The following is a 21,051-nucleotide window of genomic DNA, read 5'->3' on the forward strand; positions in this document are numbered from 1 at the left end:
CTTGAGCGATCGTGAGACGGGAGAGTAGAACAATGAGCCGGTCTAAAGAGCCCGGACTGCTCGTGTATAGTTAATAGATAAATAAATAAATAAGTTAAAAGAGATACATAATTGATATTGAATGTACAAGATGAAACTGGTTTGGAATAGCAATGCAATAGACATGATTATTGTTTGGATGTTGATGCAAATGTTCATTATGTTTCTGTGTTAGTATAGTGAATACATTCAGAGAACCTAAACACACACTTGAGTGAAGTCACGGTGTGTGTATGTGGCGAACTTTGATAATAAGATAATATTTTTGCTCTTTGCAGAACAAAATAAAAGACTTTCAAATGAAATGTGTAGTGGAGGGTTACTTCACTCTGTACCACGCTACACTAGCTTCAAGTGTCTGAGTTAATGGCACGGAGGCAATTTTCAAACATTTAGCTAACCCCCAGTCCATTAGATTAGAGCAGTGGTTCTCAAAGTGGGGGGCGCGCCCCCCCTGGTGGGCGCAGAGGCATGCCAGGGGGGGCGCGAGAGACCAGGAGGAAAAATGGTTATAAAAAAAGATAAAAATAAAATAAAAATCATAATTTGAAAAATTATTGATTCGAAAATAATATGATGCAGTACAGTACTATTACGTCTGGGTCTCTGTTTCATTAAAGCTCGGCTCTGTGTGTGTGTGTGGAACGAGCCATTTTGTGTGCGCGCGTGAGAGAGAGAGAGCGCACCGGTACTGGAGATCGTTGTTGTTAGCTTCTGGTGCTAGCGAGCTACGCTAACGGATATAAGGAGTTTTTTCAACAACAAAGTGGAGGAGAGTCCTCTCCTGTCAGACTGAGAGCTAAAGGACTCTCTCAGTGTTATCTCAGTGGGTCTCAAATGTTTTGGTCACCATTAATGTAAATAATTATTTCCGAGGCACACGTTTATATGATCATTATAGTTATAAAAAAATAAGAGAATAAATGAAAAACAGGTATGAAATACTATATGACAGTAAAACAAGAATAAAGTTTAAAAGGGTGATTTGTAAAATATCCATCAAGAAAAAGTAAATCTGTTTACATTTCTGTTTCATATGGGTGTTGAGAGATGTATCCATAGATCTCTTCCTTTCGCTCTCAAAGTGCACCAGATTGATGCTTTTAACTTCAATATTTAAAAATAAATCTTCCCGGGGAAGCTTGCCCCCGGACCCCCCTATGTGACGTCCACACATCACCTATAAAAATAGCACTTTATCCCTGCTTACACCTATATGCCGTGAGCTGAATATTGAGCCTTCATTGTAACAGTCGCGGGTACGTTGTGTATTTGCGTGGGGATTGTTGCAGTAGAAAATTCCACTGTAGCGACCGGTACATTAATGGGAAACCCTAAATGTTTGAGCACCCTCTATGAAACGTCAAGCTACCCCACAGCACCCCCAAAACAAATCTCTGGCGCCGCCACTGAGCCTGATTATTCGTTTTGGGGGGGCCCGACTTTTTTTTTTCTCCAAAGGGGGGGCCTGACAGAAAAAGTTTGAGAACCACTGGATTAGAGTCAGCCCCTGAATCTAGAAGTATTTTCAAATCTATGCTGTGCTCACTATTACTAACCTCAGCCTGGGTCATGGAACGTGACGGGAAATCTGCGGTTGTCAGTCGGCTCACCAGCACCCTCCGTTTTACTGGTGAGCCCCGTCTTTTAACGGGCAGGCTCTCAGGAAATGTCCCTGCTTCCCGCAGTAGAAACATAAATGCTCCCGGAGACGCCGCTGCGTTTCCTCGGGAGACAGCCTGGCCCTTCAGAGCTGCATGGGTTCCTCTTCTGTGTTCCACAAAGCAGGTTTCACGTGGAGGAGGGATAGTGGGTCCGAAATCCGGGTCGTCGTGGAGATCGTGCAGGAGGTGACGCTTTCCTGGCTTTCTCCCTCCGTCGCTCTTGCAGCCGAGTGTCTGTGCGTATAGCCAAGGCGATCATACTGTCCAAATCCGGCAGCAGATCAAGAGGAACAAGAAGATCCCGCACACAGTCACTGAGTCCGCTGAAAAACATGTCATATAGTGCGTCTTCATTCCATCCACTGTCCGTGGTCAAAGTGCGAAAATCAATGGCGTAGTCAGCTACACTCTGATTCTGCTGGGAGATCTGTGTCAGGGCTCTGGCAGCTTCTCTCCCCGGTGTGGTTTGGTCAAAGATTTTTTTTATAGTCTCAGTGAATAGTTGTAGTGATTTACACACCGGAGACTTCCGTGCCCACTCCGCCGTAGCCCAGGCTTCCGCTCTTCCCGTGAGGTGGGAAACAATGAACGCCACCTTGGCTAGATCACTGGGAAAGGCAGCAGGCTGGCAGGTAAAATGTAGGTCACACTGCGTTAGGAAAGAACTGCAATTACCAGACTCGCCTGAAAACTTTGCATGAGGAGCAAGACGAATCATGGAAGCTGGCATGGGAAAATCAGCTGTAGTCTCTGGGGTTGGGGTAGCCACGGCGGGAGGAGCGGCGGGCACATTATCCAAACGTGTAAGTACATTTTGGAGCTGTTCAGCCAGGTGATTGATTTGCATCGTAACTGCGCCACGAAACTCACTCTGGCTGTTAGTCAGGGTCATCACTCCCTGGTTTAAGGCCTTCATGTCCTCCTCCTGTTGCTGCAGGCGTTGAGCCTGAGAGCCGAGTGCTGCTCTCAGGGTTTGAGAGTCGGCTGAGTCCATTTGTTGGCCAGATCTTAATGTTACGACTGGAGCACACAAAAACTGATAGGACCCAAATGCACGACTCCAGACAAAAGATGATTCAAAAAAGGTTTTTACTGTGGTGATAAACAAGGTAATCCATTCACAAGGTTAAAAAACGATCTGGCACTGAGCACAGGGAACACACAGAATATACAGGACTGTCTCAGAAAATTAGAATATTGTGATAAAGTTCTTTATTTTCTGTAATGCAATTAAAAAAACAAAAATGTCATACATTCTGGATTCATTACAAATCAACTGAAATATTGCAAGCCTTTTATTATTTTAATATTGCTGATTATGGCATACAGCTTAAGAAAACTCAAAAATCCTATCTCAAAAAATTAGAATAGTTCCTCAGACCAAGTAAAAAAAAGAAGATTTATAACAGCAAAACACAATCAAACATTTGAAAATGTCCATTAATGCACTCAGTACTTGGTTGGGAATCCTTTTGCACGGATTACTGCATCAATGCGGCGTGGCATGGAGGCAATCAGCCTGTGGCATTGCTGAGGTGTTATGGATGCCCAGGATGCTTCAATAGCGGCCTTTAGCTCATTAGCATTGTTGGGTCTGGTGTCTTTCAGCTTCTTCTTCACAATACCCCACATATTCTCTATGGGGTTCAGGTCAGGGGAATTTGCAGGCCAATCGAGGACAGTAATGCCATGGTCAGTACACCAGTTACTGGTGGTTTTGGCACTGTGGGCAGGTGCCAGATCATGCTGGAAAATGAATTCCTCATCTCCATAGAGCTTTTCAGCAGACGGAAGCATGTAGTGCTCTAAAATCTCTTGGTACACAGCTGCATTTACTCTGGGCTTGATGAAACACAGTGGACCAACACCAGCAGCTGACATGGCTCCCCAAACCATCGCTGACTGTGGGAACTTCACACTGGATTTCAAGCAACTTGGATTTTGCTCCTCTCCAGCCTTTCTCCAGACTCTGGCGCCTTGACTTCCAAATGAAATACAAAACTTGCTTTCGTCTGAAAAGAGGACTTTGGACCACTGTGCAACTGTCCAGTGCTTCTTTTCCTTAGCCCAAGTCAGACGCCTCTTCCGTTGTCTTGAGTTCAGAAGTGGCTTGACCATGGGAATACGGCTATTGTAGCCCATTTCCCGGACACGTCTGTGAACAGTGACTTTTGATACCTGGACTCCAGCTTCAGTCCACTGTCTTTGAAGCTCCCCCAAATTCTGGAAGCGACTCTTCTTCACAATGCTGTTAAGGCTGCGGTCATCTCTCTTGGTTGTGCAGCGTTTCCTGCCACATTTCCCCCTTCCAACAGACTTTTTGTGGATGTGCTTTGAAACTGCACTCTGTGAACAGCTTGCTCTTTGAGAAATTTCTTTTTGTGTCTTACCCTCCTGATGGAGGGTGTCAATGACGGTCCTCTGGACAGCAGTCAGATCAGCAGTCTTCCCCATACTTGTGATTTAGTTTACTGAACCAAGCTGAGTGTTTTTCAAGGCTCAGGAAACCCTTGCAGGTGTTTCGAGTTAATTAGACGATTCAAGTGATTCGTTGAACACCCTACTAGTATACTTTTTCATGATATTCTAATATTTAGAGATAGGATATTTGAGTTTTCTTAAGCTGTATGCCATAATCAGCAATATTAAAATAATAAAAGGCTTGCAATATTTCAGTTGATTTGTAATGAATCCAGAATGTATGACATTTTTGTTTTTTTAATTGCATTACAGAAAATAAAGAACTTTATCACAATATTCTAATTTTCTGAGACAGTCCTGTATACAAGAGACTCAACAGGTGCAAACAATAAGGGCGGGGCAGGTAATCAGGTCAGTGAACAAACTGACAAGGTAGGAGTCGAACTACCTGAAATAAGAAAGGAAATAACAAAGTAAAACAGGAAATGGCAGACACGGACTTGACAATATAAACTAACAGAGAAATAATATTAACAAATCTGACGAGACACAACATACTTTCACTTTAGCACTGTTACTTTCAATTTAGCACTTTTACTTTCACTTCAACACTTTTACTTTCACTTTAGCACTTTTACTTTCACTTTAGCACTTTTACTTTCACTTCAACACTTTTACTTTTGCACTTTTACTTTCACTTCAACACTTTTACTTTAGCACTTTTACTTTAGCACTTTTATTTTCACTTTAGCACTTTTACTACACAGTAACTGCAGTATAAGTACATGCTGTCTCTGAACTGTAGTATAAGTACACAGTACACAGTAACATGCTCTCACCTGGTTCATCCCCGTTAACATGGCTCTGAACTGTAGTATAAGTACACAGTAACTGCAGTATAATTACATGCTCTCACCTGGTTAATTCCTGCGTTAACAAACAGCAGGCTCGGGTCCCCGCGCGGCCTCACCAGGGCGGATGGGACCAGCTGGTGTCCGCGAGATAAAATAGGTAAACTGGGAGCTATGTTCGGAGGAGAGCTCCCCACCGTCAGGGACGTACGCGGAAACTACTTCATCGACCGTGACGGCCCGCTGTTTCTGTGAGTTAATGTTTGTGTGAATTAGCCTGTCACTGTGGCGTAATTTTATATTTTTTAACTGTAAAATCTGCAGGTAGCTCATCAAATGAATCATATTTTCACTTTCAGTATTAATAATCCAAACGTGCTATGTATTAGGCAAACCATGTTACGATCGTGGTAACAAACCATCCATCATCAATAAGTTATTAAAGGTCTCCTATTATACTATTTGTAGGCATATATTATAGGTCTCAGATATATTGAAAACATGTCTATGAAGTGTTTTGCTCAAAATACCAAATAGATCACCCATTCTAGCCATGCCTCATACCCCTCTATTTCAGCCCTGTTAGAGAAGTGCTGATTCTGGGTCAGCAGCTTTAAATGTTGCAGAGCTGCTGCTGGCCACGCCCCTTTGGAGCATGTATGAGCTCTCCTCTGTGAATAGAGAGGTTTCTACTCAGCAGATACTCAGCTAAACGCTGCCGTGATTAAGCGCCATATTATGTTCCAAACCACATCAAGGATTATTTCTGAAATAGTATGGAGCTCAAATGCTTTTTCTCTCACAGTCTTACCACAAGGTAAGTACCTTTTTATTTCCAGCTTCTTAACAAGATTCTCTCCAGTACAGGTTAGTGTTAGCGATGCCAGCTAATGTAAACACAGACAATATTACTTCCAAACAGTGGTGGCGCCAGAGTATTTTTGTTAGGTAATCTATGGTAGAGCTAACCCATACAGTGGTGGGGCTCAAGTCAGTATTTGCAATGTAATTACATACACGCTATATCGCCCCCCTTGACAGTGAAACGTCACGCTTGAGGTTTAGATTATTTCCCTGTCTCAATCCAAATTGAACTGTATGAAATAAAAAGGCACATTTGTCTTGTAGTAAATAAAGGAGTTGACATGCTGAAAACCCAACCCCTGCAGGGGGGTCTCGGGGATTCTCCCCCAGGAGATTTTTTGAAATACTATACACACTCTGGTACTCTCTTGAGAAGAAAAATAAATACGTCGATTACTACACATTTAAAAAAATGAATGCCATTTTAGTTTTTTGTTACTTTGTTCTGAAAGCTGAACCTGCTGCTCCTCACAGAGATAAGAGGGAAGAGGCTGTGTGAATTACTTTACATTGTGGATAAGGGCGGATAGCCCCCATTGTTCTGTGTGTCAAAATGAAAGACAGCCAACACACCTATCAATCATCAAACCGTGGGGTCTTATTTCATTACATGTTGATTTCTCTCAACACGTAATGTTGTAATGTTGTATCGATGTATATATAGATCATGGATGTATAATAACATATAGATGTATTACAGCAACAGTATTCTCCGTCGGGGCTTCCTGCAACAACACCACGCCGTTATCTTGATTCTGATTGGCCAGAAGACATTATCAAAGATGTTCTATTGAGAAGACGATCACTACGTGACAAAAGTTTTCAAAACCGTTTCTAGTCTTCGGTATTTCTAGACAAGTGGCTACTGAAATCAATCTTACTAACTGCTGTCTGTGCAATTTGCTCCGCGCGAGTTGGCGGACTTTATTTGGCTTACTTTAACATCATTTTTCATGGTGGGGCTAAGCCATTTCTTGGTATGGCTGTAGCCTACCCCAGCCATACCCTGGCGCCACCACTGCTTCCAAAATACGTCACACATTGTTTCTGATACAGCGACGTTTCTGATAGGGTCATGGACGTAAAGCCAGCCCACATTTTAGTAATGCCATGACCGCAGCAAATCTGGATCAGCTCCGTTGTACCCCCGTTTTTAGAGATGTGGGTAAGGAGGAAAAGAGAAAGGGTTGTATTTTTGGAGTCTCCTTACCCACCGGGGGCACATATTTAAGTATAAAAGACATCAAAAAGTGCATTTTGCATAAAGGGGATCTTTAAGGAATTCACTCTGAATTGAATAATCCTCAATTTATTCCTCCCATTTTAAAAGAAAACCTGTGTGCTGTCAGCTGTTGTCTGACAAACAATAATGGAAACAAATAGAATTGATTTAAAAAGTAAATCAAAACATTAATTTACCTTAACAACTGACAACTGACCAAAGTAAAGTTACACAAAGTTTAAGAATTATTATACTGTATACATGTGTATGTGCGTGAAATTGATAGGACATTTAAAGGGTTACATTTGATTTACCCAAAGTCTTTGATGTTTTTTGTAGCTCCTTATCTTCTTTATAATTTCTTTGATTTCCAGAGCATCCGGCATGCTGAGCTTTTGCCAGTCTACTCCTGGGGAAGGAAGAGATCTTAAACTACAGAGTCCAGTAATAAAATAGTCAAATCACTACTCTGAATTGGACCATATTTTACTAAATGAATATCATGCTGTATTGGAAAATACATTAAACTAGTGACTGAGACAATAAACTTGCTAGGAAAATGTTTTCTTAGGTAATAATTTAAGTAAGAAGTAGGCTCATTTTTCTCATAGACTTCTATGCAACTAGACTTATTATTGGAACCACTGGCGTAGCCCCCTGCTGGCCATTAGGGAAAATTAATTAATTTAGTCACTTATTAGTAATAGCATTTTTCATGACTCACAGAAGCTTCAGACATTCACCAGTAGGGTATTTATTGACATTCGTTATGTCATAGAACAAAATTGGAAAATCTCATAAGCTTTATTTTAGGCTTCTAACCACAAACACATTATAGTAATTTCCGAGTTTAAGGACTCTGCTGCATTACTCTCTAATTAGACCCGGAAGTTTCCGCTTGCTCTAGAGCCGTACAGCAGCTCTCCCTCCAGCTCAGCATTCTGCACATATCCCGTACGTTTCTGCTGTTTCAGCTATATCCTCAACTTCCTGCGGACGTCAGAGCTGACGCTGCCGTGCGACTTCAAGGAGACTGAGCTGCTCAGGAAGGAGGCTGACTTCTATCAGATCGAGCCCCTGATTCAGTGCCTGAGAGACCCCAAACCCCTGCTTCCCTATCCCATAGACCCCTACGAGGAGGTGGTGGAGCTGTCCAGCACCAGAAAGCTGTCAAAGTATTCCAACCCGGTCGCAGTCTTAATCACGCAGCTCACCATCACCACCAACGTCAGTGGGAACAGGCGGGTTCGTGTTGATGTAGGAAGATATATCACCGCATCATCTTATTTTTCATGAGACCCTCCTTTCTTCTTCTTTAAAATGTTTTATCTCTTTGATATGGTTGGCTTAATAAAAATGGACATCTCTTCCCCTCTGTTGAAATGTTTTAATTGACTATGTTTGCACTCATATATATAGCTAACAGTACTTCCTGTATTTTTATCTTGTCAATAGATACTTGATTTGATTGATTGTTGATTTTCCCAAAATACAGTAGGCCTACTGTTTTCGAATATGTGTTTATATAGCAAAAGAAAAAACGGAATAATATTTTCTAAGCTAGTTTGTTTGTACAGTATCTCGCTATATAAAAGTTGGAGTAGAGTATTTTTGAATGTTTGCACTTCAAGAAAATACAAATATATTTAGTTTATTTTCAGTTATTATTGAACTTTCATGGCTCAAGTGGTATGCAAATAGTTATTATTGCCGTTTTTGCTTAAAAGAATAGCATTAATAATAATAGTTTAAATAATAAAATCCTATGGTAATGATATCTGATATTTCCTTGCATAACTGACATAGTTAAAAAATACTGCATAACAATATTTCAAAGAAAATAAATATGTATTTGAACATAAGTCAAAAGGAGTAAAGTATATCCCTCTTTTATTTTTAGGCCCATGCAATGTTAGAGTCCATCTCGTGCAGTTTCACAAAGTGGAACAAACACATGATGGATACGAGAGACTACCATGTGTCCTTCACCTTCGGACCATGTGACCACCAACAGGAAGTCATCCTGCGTGTCCACCTGCTCGACTTCATCTCCAAAGCTGTAAGAGGCTTATATAGTTTCTTTAACATGTGTCCTGTTAGAAAAGTCAGGTCAACTTTAACTACTGACATTGACACCAATAAATTGGATCAAAGCTAATCTGCCACCTTTTTTTTTAATTTAGTGGTCAAGATTATAGCTTCTGAAAAACAAGAAGGCTTACACCATAGCATTTTCTTAAATAATGGCTAATTGATAAGTGCAGTGATATGACTCAGTTTGCCTGTCTCAATATTTTCCAGGGTTTCACAATACGCAACACATATGTTCATCACATGAGTGAACAGGCTAATGAGAACACAGTTGAACATCACTGGACGTTCTGCAGAAGAGCTTGCCAAGTCGAATACTGACAGATGAACTGATGGATGAACTCAATGTATGGAGAAAAATTAAGACTCAAAGACTGTGTTGGCTTTGTTGTTATGTCGTGGATCCGATGTAACACTCACAACATTAAAGTATGAGACAAAGAGGACACATTAAAAACACAGACTGGTTGAAGTTAAATATTATATTGCTGTACAGCAGTATAAGAGACAAATTACCTTGCCCCACACCAGTCAAGAGCCTAATAGCATGCGGTACATTTTAATTGTTTCAATGTTAAAGGTAGGATAGGTAATTCACTTCAGAAACACTTTTTTTATATTCCACGGAATGCTCTTAACATCCCGATAGCAATGAATACATGAAATGCTTTGACAATAAATACATACAAAAAAATTCATCTGTGGAAGCCGTGGCGCTGTAAAAAGCACGACCATTTATTTTAGCTGACCTGGCTAAAATAACTGGATGGGTTACCTGCCTGTCAGCCTTCCATCTCGTGCAAAAACTTATCTCGTGGCCTCATTGGTCATGTGTGCGTTTGTGTGTGTTGGAGGAGGGGCTCTGTAAGGAAGTCTGAAGGAAGGGGCTGATTTTTTTCAGCTGCGTACTTTCAAATTCTAGCGCACTCGAGCTGGTTTCTCCATTCTTACCTACCCTACCTTTAAGCTTTGCGTCGGGCTCCATGATCAACCTCTTGGGGTGACCACCACATGCCTACCCTACTTTTATTATTTAGAATCGTAAATCTAATCGCCAGAAGCAAAATGCTAATGTTATGCTATAAATGAACTACAGCCGAGGACAGCAGAGTCGCACGACTTCAACGTCACGCCAACTTAAGATCGATATTAAAAAATACAGATTAAAAATTGTACAAGTTGAAGCGTTTGTTTTAACAGTTTGCAAGAGCGCAGGTACAAACAGGGGCAAACAAACTTAGCGGGAGTGTTTACGTGTTCGGCGTAATGACGTACAACGTCCACTACTTCTGTAGTCCTATTCAGCCACTTGTTAACAACCATCGTTTTTCAGACACGTAAACTCTTCAAAAATCACCAGTGGGGTCACTGCAGATGTATTTAATGTGGTAGAACAAAACGGGATCCGTCTCTTAAATTTGTGTCAAACACAGACCTTATTTCGAGCTATTTTCCAAAATTCTATGGAGAAATCCCATTGACTCCGAGACGAGGGAACCGGTAGTGGTAAAATGCTAACTCACTTCCGGGTTTTAGGACTCGTCACTGCACCACTCTATTCCTTAAACTGACTTTTGACCAATCAGATCTGATTATTCAACTAACCGTGTAATAAACTATTATATATATCTGTAATTTTAAGGTTAAATTATGTCTACATACTTTTGCCAACATAAATCTGGTAAGTTAGAATGATCAGAAATCCGTGGTACCTCCATGACAGACCCGGCGCCAGGCCCTCCCATTTGACATTCCTGCCATCCCCCAATAAGCATGTTTTGTATTATTTATAAAAATTTAAAAAATATATATATTTATTTTTGTAATTATAAATAAACTGTGAACTTACGAGCTACGATGTATGTGATGTCAGATAGTAATATAAGAGTAATACATGAAAAACAGGTATGAAATACTATATGACAGTAAAACAATGAAAAGGGGAGTTGTTAGAAATTGCATGTGTGTAACCCTCCTGTCCATAAGAGGCACTGTGTAGGGAACCAGGTAGAAGTTCCTCACAGGCTATACACAAGTTATTGAGCCGTTTCCGCTCTACATCCTGAACTCCTCCCTTCGATGCAATGCACTTCCGTTTTGGCGGACTGGGTTTGTTTTGCTAGCTAGCTCCGTTGTGCCGACAAAGCACTGATATCGCAGAGACAAAGAGGATATAACAATTACAACATGAAGAAAAGTGGTTCGGGAACTACGTGTGCGGTAGTTGGTTGCAATCACTCGAGAAAGCACCTGAACGAGTGGTTAGATAGAGAGTGCTACGACCACAAACCAGCACCCAGCACCCAGCCATGTTGTTCATTAAATACAGATAAACACAACAAATACTGCATGCATTGTATTTTTTAATATTATATATGAATATTTTCATAGTGATGTAATTGTGTGGGCTGCTTTTATATTTTAATTTGTAATACCTGTTAGGATTAAACATGTGATCTTTCTTGTTGAAGCCATTTCTTTAGTTTCCTCTAAACAATTAATTAATTCAGTGTTATTTATGTACAGTATGAGCTTAATATGAATGATGAACTGTGTTAAAAGAAATTGTAGCACTCTAAGGAACATATGAAATGCAATAATGCAATAACAGTGCAATAATGAAATTAAATTACATCAAACTTTATTTTCACTCAAACAGTACAGGCACATATGATATATTGCACAGCATAAAGAGATCATGTAAATTGTGCATTATGTAAACAACAGACAACTGTTGGCTCCTGTGGGCATGACCTAAATAAGGCAGTTTATTTTGGTTTTAAAATGCTGAGATATTTACTGCAGAACTGTAACCTTCCCTCAACAAAATCGTCAACAATTTTCAGGAGCATGTGGGCAAAGTAGAATGTGCGCAGCCTTATGATATGCCCCTGGACAAAGTCTTGGTCGTAGGGTACTTCGATTTCTAGGTGCTCAGTTTTGTTCCAGATCACCAACTTGGAGTGCTGAAGCCCTGTGCAGTGCATCCCAATTTGTACCTGCATATAGTAGCCTTTTGGACCATTGCAGGCAATATGGTAATCTATCCTATTTCCGTTTGCCACAGTTGTGATTTCACAGTTCTTTGTTGCCAAAAATTCTGCAAGTGACTTGTTTCCCAACACAGGTGATTTGATCTCCAACAGAATGTCTTAGTTTATCACTCCATCGGGAGATGCTGCAAGCCACGGATCCTTGTCGCACACCACTAAGCCTTTGGTTTCAATGCTGTTGCCCAGAGTTTCTAAATAGTCCCTTGCAAGTTCCTCCCCCTCCGCTCCTTGACGGGTTGCAGCATTGCCACGGAAGGATGGGTGTAAGTGTTCTGACAAAAACTTGTCGGGCGCCGTGGTTGAGCGAATGGGCACCTTTCTAGCTGTGCTCGCTGTGATGCGCACTCTCCGTGCATAATGCCAGACCTGTTCTTTGCTCTGTGCTTTTGTAACCTTCTCGATCTCCTCAAGCCGGGCTGTGGACATGTTAATGTACTTATCATAGAAGGTTCTGCATTTTACACAAGCCAGTGGTATGTGGTGCTCATCATGGGTTAGGAGATGGAGGTGTGGACATGGTGTTGGCTCGGTGATGGAAGAGGTATCAGCATTAAAGCAGAACTGCAGGAGGCTATTCCCAGGGCAATTGAAAAGTTCTGCCATTGGTGAGGCAAGTGTGTTCTTCCTCCACTCTTCATGAGTCCTAAAGAGTGTCACCTCCTGTGCCGGTTCTGGAGTGGTAGAGGATGGCTGTGAAGTTGGTGGCGGCTGGTAGAGATCCTTCCTGTTGTGTCGTTTGAAGCGCACATACTTCATCTTCCTCTGACCAGCATTTCTTTTAGACCCAGCATTCCACTGGTTCTGTCTGTCTGTGCAGGCAAGCCCGGTTTTCCCCTGTCTCACAGCATTTTCTACCTAGAGAGATAGAGTAAAAACAGTGCATAGATATTATAATGGGTTCACTGCAAACATGTCATATGATATAATACATCATGGCATACACACACTTTGCACTCTAGCCAAGTAGCCTATGATGTAGTTCGGATACCAACAACAAAAGACATAGGCCTAGGCTACAATGGTCAAATAATCTAGTTACCTTCCACAGGATCGCAGCTGAGTGGGAACAAGATCTCCCTGGTCCAGCAACACACGTACATCCCGCAGTTTTGACTTCTCCAGCTTCAGTTACCAGCACCCAAGCATTATGCCACGCATTGTTCAAACACTGGCTAGGCTCTACCTTTGCTTTTAGATAAACAAAACGATCATGTTTGTATGACATGACACAACCAACTTTGTTGCTGTGCAAATATTGATATGCCTCGGAGGCCTTCAGACTGTCCATTGCTTTTCCATCTATTGCCATGGATTGAACGAAGTAGGAGCAAATTTTGCTGTACGTTATGCTGGGCCACGTCGTCATGTTATCCTCCCAGTTTTGCACTGAATTCGGGTGGGGGAGAGTAACGCCATCTCCAGTCAAAGAAGTAGAATCGTGTTCCCAAGCTAGCATCACTATTAGCATCGAAATCGCTGTGTTTACACCAGTGCCCGTCTGACTGTTTACACCGGTTTACACCGACAGACGCTGTGCAAAAGACTTCCGGCGGAAATGAAGTGCATTTGTGTAGGGTTATGGCGCTACCCGTGGTTTGTCGCGTAAACTTGTCTATAAATAGAGGCCTGGATGAGGACTTCCTCCTCTTTGTCCTCAAACACCCACACCAGGATTGAGTGTTTGGAAGCTGTTCGCCATGCCTTTTGATTTAACAATGTAAGTAGAATCCTCTTTGTAATTTCGATGTTTGCACTTAAGTAACCTCAATGGTATTGAACACATTTGTTGTTCAATGTAGTAATGAATATAATTTAGTTCCTATTTAATATAATTATGGCAGACGTATTTGTTAACTTTAATGTGCAAGTAATATAAGTATTATTTTAACGTGCAAATGCTGTAATCAGTATGTTTCACCTTTTCTACTATAAGGATTGGCAACAGCTACCATCCCACCAACTGAATACCCTGATAAATAAAACAAAGAAATGTAAACTCCTGTCTCCTGGTGGTTTGTGGCTCCAGTCTGAACATTCATCTCGAACAAATGGTCCTTCGAGCCGGAGACTGAGCCACACTCCACACAGTGACCAAATTACTGATTCCGGGACTGATGGCAAGCAGACAAATGGATGAACCCAACAATGGAGGTCAGGCCCTTTCTACTGACAGTGATGCAAATTAGTCGCTTTTCGGCGCCTCCCGCTTTTTTAACGCTGATTTGGGTGACTTGTGTCATTCGTGGAGAACCGAAGAGTTTTCGTTTTGGGGTGGGGGGGGGTCCGTCCGTCCGTCCGGGACAACTTCTCACTTCAAAAAAGAAGTCTAGATCGCAAAATAATTGAACAAGCGAGTACCTGTTTTCTCTGGACAAGGACAGGTTCATTGAACACAACACGAGCGTAACGTGTCTTCACGTGGTTATGTCTAGTCTGAGTAACGGAGACGGAGAGCACCGGAACGCTGCTTCAGCTCTTCAAATATTGCAGTACCCATAAGGAGCCGTCCACATGCCGCAGTGTTTGCGAGGCTGTGTCTTTAGTTGTAAGCACAGTGGCGATCTGTTGTTATTGGCATCTGGTTAGCTAGCTATGCTAATGAATTTAAAGAGCTTTTCTACAACCAGGTGGAAGAGAGCTCTCTCCTGAGAGGCTCAAATAACCTCAGCTCAGTGAGGTTAAGGCACACCTTGATATGATCATTATAGTTATTAATGAGACATTAGAGACTAAATTATTAACAGGTATAAAATACTATATGACGGTAACAAAAAAGTTCTTAAAAATAACAAGAATAGAGTTTGAAAGGGGAGTGATATGTAAAATATCTAAAAAGAAAAATTTGCTCAAAGTTCTGTTTCATATGGGTGTTGAGAAATGTATCCATAGATCTCCTAATGTTGCTCTCAAAGTGCACCAGATTGATGCTTTTAACTTCAATATTTAAAAAAAATCTTCCCGGGGGAGCATGCCCCCGGACCCCCCTAGAGGAGGTTAGGTCCCCCCAACTTAAAGAGCCTGTGACACGAACCCAACAACTGTTGTGCAATGAAATAGTGGGCTACTAGTAATCTCGAACCGTCAGTTTAAAAAAGAAAAAGCGATACCGTTCCGATAAATATCAATAATTTCGAACATCGCGGGAAAATTCCTTCGACTCATTTTGAGGTTTTGGGGGAAGCCGGAAGTGACGTCAATGCGGGAACGCTTCACTGTGCGGCGAGAGAGCCAAACACGGACAAAGTGTGTTGTCATGCGTAGAAATGGTGAATTACTGAGTTTAGGCACGTTAATAACGTTTTAATGAAGTTGACTACAGTATATTCATATTTGTCAGTGCTTTCATGTCAATTCGGCAAACATAAATGATCGTGGTGAAGATGATGATTAAATTAGGATTAAAAATCGGTAGTGAGAGCTGCTGAATTTCCTCCCGTCGGATGTGATATAAAAACAAATCGATTATTTTTGTAAACTCAAGTGGATGAAACTACATTTATTAGTGCTTTCATGTCAATTCGGCGAACATATGACACATTAAATGATCGTGAGGATGATGATGTAAAAATCTTTTGTTTGAGCCGGTCTGCATTTCCTGATGAGAAAACAAACCTTAGCTTTTTGTAGTTGCAGTCAGTGGTGTAGTGGGCGTTGGACGCGGGGGTACGCCGTACCCCCACTTATTTGAAGCATGATTTCTTTTTTAAATAGTCTAATGCATCTAAAATTATTGCCAGTGTTATCAGTTGCAAGTGTGTATTTGTTGTAATAATGACGAAAACATAATAGGCAGATTTCACAGTAATCATAATAAAAACGTAGCTCAAGCATTTATGCAACTTGATTTGAAGCGTGTGTGTGTGAGGGGCAGAACTGTGTGTGTAGGGTGACCAGGTGTCCCGCACTGTGCGGGACTGCACACACAGCATTTTTATTATTTGTCCCGCGTCCCACACATTGAGACTATGTCCCGCATTTGAGTGATAGTCGCGCAGAAAGGCCGGATCGGTTCGCTGACAGCCGGCACCGCCCTTTATTATTATATTGTCTAAACGGCATCATGTAAGTTGCGCTGACAGGCGACACAGAGGTCCCCAAGCCCCCCCCCCCCGTTGACAGTTCACGAGCTCGTCCATAGTGTCTCCCGTCCACCCAGTTAAACATCCCCACTACACCACTGGTTGTAGTAGTACACCAACATGGATTAAACGTGTGTTTTTTTTTACCACAATGTTGGGGAAATTAATGGATAAAATGCACGGATTATTATTATTATTATTATTATTATTATTATTATTATTATTATTCCCACTCCGATCGGGACACTAGGTCCACCGTTTCCCCGCAGCGAGGCTCCCCCCATTGACAGTTTACCTGGGCTGGGCTGGGTGCAGTGGCGTAGGCTACTGGCCATCGGGACGAATCCCGATGGGCCGGTACCGAAGTGGGCCGGTCGGATAAGTCACTAGCACATCCCCCACTCCCCCCGTTGACAATTTACTAGTTGTACCGAAGTGGGCCGGTCGAGAGTCCCGGGCTGATTTTTAGTCCCAGTCCACCACTGGCTACATGACCGTATGATCGCCCATATTTACGCACCTAATTCCTAAACTTCTAACAGATACAAAATAAACCGATCCTTCAGCCTCATAGCTCTCAGACACGTTCAAAATTAAACTGTCATCGCTGTCTGAGCTTGCTGCTGTGTGCGCCATCGTGCGTTTACATGCAGATGCTGGGATCCTGAACGGTGCAGCTGGAGCGCTGTGCCCGCATTGACATCACACATAATTTGGCGGGACTTGAAGAATCCCCGAGAAGATCCAGGAAATGGTTAACATTGAAGGGCAGATTAATGGTTATCAAAGTACAAATATCCAAAATCAGTTCAGTAACGGTTTTCAAAGGGACAATATTTACTCAAATTGATGGGTTTGGATGATGGGGGGAAATCGTGTCACAGGCTCTTTAAATCATGTTCACATGGATACTAAATACATTTGCACACATCTTGTGTCCATATCTTTCTGTTTTGGTGGTCATGCCACAACCGTGCACGTGAATGCATGCGCGACAGCGCGAGTCATGGTGAGATATCTGGATTAAGAGGTTGTTCTTTGAACAGCTTGAAAGAAAGGCCAAATGAATGGGTTGGGATTTTAGTTTTTTTAAGCAGAGGTTGAGTTCAATAATTTGTACGGCCCTCGGAGGATGTTGTACAAATTTAAAGGAAAAAGGTTCCCCACCCCGGCTGTAAATAATAATAAAAACCCTTGATTTATAACTTAACATCTGTCTCCTATTGATCTGAGTATATTATAAAGAATAGCCAGTTAATTGAAGGATTATAGCACAGGCCTTGGTCAGATAGTATATTACGCAGTTTTTTTCCTGCTTTGAATAGTTCTCTTTTTTCACCATACCTGTGTTTGCATCACTGTACTGAGAACATGGATGGATCCGAAGGTGTCCCAGACTTAACCCAGCTCTACTTACAAGCGGGCCCGTCTCAAACATCACCTCCTAGGCCATGCATACCTGCTCATCAACCATAGCCTAGCCTTTCACCTGAACCCTTATTGCCCACCCCTCATCTCATTCTGCCATCAGTATCCCTGGAAGTATTAGCCAAAGCCCCGACAAAGCCAATTAGCCATCGTGACCTAGGGGCTAGACCCAAAAGAGATGGACGGCCCCCTGATTACTATGGTTTGCCAAGGCACAAGGCAGCATCCCAAGTATCTCATAGTTTAAGCAAGTCGGCATCAAGTTTCCCTACAGGCTCTGATACAAGTCGACATTCAAGAGGCAGCCGCCACGCTCCTAATTTGAGTGATCTCCAAGCCAGTATTCTCCAGAAAAAGGGAAGAAAAGACGAGCTGGAGGAGCAGGGTTTTTGTGAGTGCGCGAGCGGTAACGTGGAATGTTGTCGTTAGCATCTGGTTAGCTAGCTATGTTAACGGATATAAAGAGCTGTTTCTACACCAAGGTGGAGGAGAGTCCTCTCCTGTCAGACTGAGAGGATCTTATAACGTCAGCGGTAAGGACTCTCTCAGTGTTTAGATAGTTAACTTTAGTGTAGGTTAACTTATCTCAGTGGGTCTCAAACGGTTTGGTCACCATTTATCTAAACAAGAATTTGCGAGGAATACCTTTATATGATCATTATAGTTATTAGAGAATAAGAGAATACATTAAAAACGGATATGAAATACTATAGGACAGTAACACAAGAATACAGTTCAAAAGGAGAGTGATTATTAAAATATCCATAAAGAAAAAGTAAATGTGTACAGTTCTGTTTCATATGGATGCTGAGAGATGTAGGCTATCCATAGATCTCTTCATTTGAGCTTTCACTCCCCCCAAGAAGCAAAGTCCCTCATCGATAAATGAGACCTCTGTTCTTAAATGGTGGTTTCGACATAAGACAGTGGGCTAGCAATGAATCATCCGTTATAAAATATCTCCCTACGGAGTCCAAATCCAAGACTAACGAGTTGTGGCTCTCAGAGGGTGGAGACCCTAAAGAGCCTACATTGGGCCTTCAATGGAACTGCCTCAAAGACACACTGGGATATAAAAACAGAACAATAACTTACCACCAACCAACAATGAGAACTATCTACAAGGTCTTGGCATCTCAATATGACCCCTTAGGGCTTAGGCTATATGATCCCTTTCACTACCCGTGCAAAGATACTGGTGCAGGATCTATGGAAGCAGGATAGAGGATGGGATAATTTCATTAAGACAGAGAGCCTATTGAGGAAATGGCAATCATGGGAGTTGGAACTGCAAAATCTCGCTAGCGGCTAACATGCATCACGCTGTTCAGACGTCTCCCTGACTTTTCCAGCGCCACGTTGACACACCCCCCTCTCCGGCGGAGTCATCCAAGGCCACTGTTTCCACGCCTGCCCTCTCTCTCTCTGGCGCCACCCAACGACCGGAGGCTTCTATACCAGTGCAGCGTCCCATTTGTGTTCAGCAAAAACACGTGGGTTTGCTATCCTGGCTCCAAAATGGTGGAATGAGCTCCTAATTGAAATCAGGACAGCAGATAGCTTGCACATCTTCCGGGGGAGACTGAAAACTCATCTCTTTCGACTCCACTTCAATCGATAGAATTACGAACAAAGCACTTACGTATATACTAATAAAGGGCTGGCTTATCTGAAACAAGTTGAGTAGCACTTGAAATGTTTTAGCTCTATGAAACCCTACTTATATGATTCTGTTTTCTTCAAGTTCGTATCTTGTTGGTCGAACGCACTGCAATGCAAGTATGGGATTAGTTTTGTATCATAAAGATAAAGCATCACTTTCTCAGAATAAAGCAAAACTATGAGTTTAAAAGAAAAAAAACTGAGTCAAGCAAAATAAAATACATTTAAAAAATAAAACTACAAGTTGCAAACAAATCATTTGTGTAATCATGTAAACTATAAGTCTTTTTTCTTTGTTTTAACATAGGTTTTTGCTTGCAGTTGTTTCTTCTTTCTCAATGATCAGACTTTTGCTCTCGCTGCAGCACTCTCTTTTGCACTCCCTCATTTTTTGTTTGAGATTCTGACACAAACCTCCCAGGTGGGTGGGACTTTCAGGGGTGCGCCCCCATTGGCTACTCAGTTTTTGAGTGACAGCCCAGTCCTCCAGCGATTGTACAGTGCAGACAGCTGCGGTGCGGTGCGGTGGCTGCCTGAGCGTGGATAGATGAGAGTAACAAATGCGTCACTTCCGGGCAAAAATAACGTCTCCGCCCACTTTTGGGGGAAAACAATGCTGTCAGTTGAACGACGGTCAATACAAATTCTGAAGTTTTTGCCAATCCGATCAGAAATGTAAGAAAACCGGAGATTTTTGGATCTTCAAAGAGCCCGATTCCAATGGCCAGACAGGCTAACAATTGCATTAATATATGGTTAAATATAACAGTAGGCTATCGATTTTCATAGATGAGAGTAACATCTACGTCAATTTACGGCCCCGCCCACTTTTGGGGGAAACAACGGCTGTCATTTGAATGGCGATCGAGCCTGAAGCCACAGAGATCTTCTGTTACTGTCCTTTCTTCTTAGAAGAAGTACAGGAACACGTAACTCTGTATTTGTTTTAATGTTTGAGGTGCAATAAACGACACAGCAGCTTTTTGGCATGATAAAACTATTATGTTCCGCCTTACTCATGAGAACAGCTGGAGAAATTACAGCCTCGCATACTGATTTTAATTTAGCAATATATCAAGACCGATTGTCGATTACCAATGATCGAATGTAATTGTTTGCCTGACTGGCCATCGTAATCGAGCTCTCTGAAGATCCAAAAATCCACGGTTTTCCCAAAAAATATATCCGATGGGCAAAAACTTCAGAATTTGTATTGACCGTCATTCAAATGACAGCGTTGTATTCCCCCAAAAGTGGGCGGGGCCGTAATTTTTGCCCGGAAGTGAAGTAGGTGTTACTCTCATCTATAGAACACCTCCAGAAGAACCAGCATTTCAATTATTATAATACTACAAGTGAAAATATATGTAAGTACTGATCATTTGTGTTGTTTGTGCTATACGGTCTGTTTCTTTATTGTGGTAAGTGAGAAGTAAAGCTGTGCTATGAAAGTTAGCTTTTGCTACCTTTAGATCCATAACAATGCAAGCTAAGTAGCCTAACAGTTAGCTACATAGCTAGCAGTGAGTGAGCGTTCAGACACCGGCGCACACACTCAAATGGACTCGTGTGCCTGACTCTACCAACAGGCTTTCATGATTCTGTTTAGATATATATATATATATATATAAGCCATGATAGCTTATTTTATTAACACGCTAATTTGATATGAAAATC

General features: G+C 41.9%; 5 protein-coding genes across 11 annotated transcripts in view; 3 read left to right on the forward strand and 2 right to left on the reverse strand.

The window, feature by feature from the left end:
• Positions 1–21,051, forward strand: part of LOC307040259 (uncharacterized protein) — a 58,600-nt gene that overhangs the window by 37,405 nt on the left and 144 nt on the right. The gene's annotated exons all lie outside the window — the stretch shown is intronic.
• The window catches only part of LOC307040262 (borealin-like), a 52,477-nt gene that overhangs the window by 24,466 nt on the left and 6,960 nt on the right, over positions 1–21,051 (reverse strand). The window contains exon 1 of one of the 6 annotated variants that reach the window (XR_013808472.1): positions 1,599–3,009. The exons of the other annotated variants lie outside the window; for them this stretch is intronic. The gene's annotated coding sequence lies outside the window, so the exon portion shown is untranslated. Of the gene's footprint in view, positions 1–1,598; positions 3,010–21,051 lie in introns of those variants that run through there. 6 annotated transcript variants of the gene reach the window in all.
• The window catches only part of LOC307040257 (piggyBac transposable element-derived protein 3-like), a 56,306-nt gene that overhangs the window by 15,033 nt on the left and 20,222 nt on the right, over positions 1–21,051 (forward strand). The window lies entirely within an intron of this gene.
• kctd6a (potassium channel tetramerization domain containing 6a) lies at positions 5,045–9,473 on the forward strand (the record flags this gene model as incomplete). The annotated part of the gene is made up of 4 exons (XM_079684511.1): positions 5,045–5,226; positions 8,036–8,318; positions 8,962–9,120; positions 9,363–9,473. Coding segments are annotated over 4 exons (735 nt in total), but the record flags the coding sequence as incomplete, so codon positions are not given.
• LOC307038756 (uncharacterized protein) lies at positions 12,006–20,943 on the reverse strand. 2 transcript variants are annotated; one of them, XR_013808093.1, is made up of 2 exons: positions 13,245–20,943; positions 12,006–13,056 (listed from the first exon to the last, which is right to left on the reverse strand). XR_013808093.1 is itself a non-coding variant. In XM_079680435.1 (2 exons), the coding sequence occupies exons 1-2, from the start codon at positions 13,671–13,673 to the stop codon at positions 12,305–12,307; spliced, it is 1,185 nt and encodes a 394-aa protein (XP_079536561.1). In that variant the 5' UTR covers positions 13,674–19,579; the 3' UTR covers positions 12,006–12,304. The 2 variants fall into 2 exon arrangements, 1 of the variants encoding a protein (XP_079536561.1); XM_079680435.1 differs by having other exon boundaries at positions 12,006–13,060; positions 13,245–19,579.

The sequence above is a fragment of the Notothenia rossii genome (genome assembly GCF_949606895.1).
Source record: "Notothenia rossii genome assembly, chromosome: 5".
In the NCBI taxonomy this organism is placed as follows: domain Eukaryota; kingdom Metazoa; phylum Chordata; class Actinopteri; order Perciformes; family Nototheniidae; genus Notothenia; species Notothenia rossii.

What these genes read in the sequence shown, in the direction of transcription:
- LOC307038756 (XM_079680435.1), bottom strand. Translation starts at nt 13,673, where the DNA reads ATGCTAATAGTGATGCTAGCTTGGGAACACGATTCTACTTCTTTGACT. An exon ending in CAGCTGCGATCCTGTGGAAG is followed by an intron (nt 13,061 to 13,244) that starts GTAACTAGATTA and finishes CTATCTCTCTAG; the next exon opens with GTAGAAAATGCTGTGAGACA.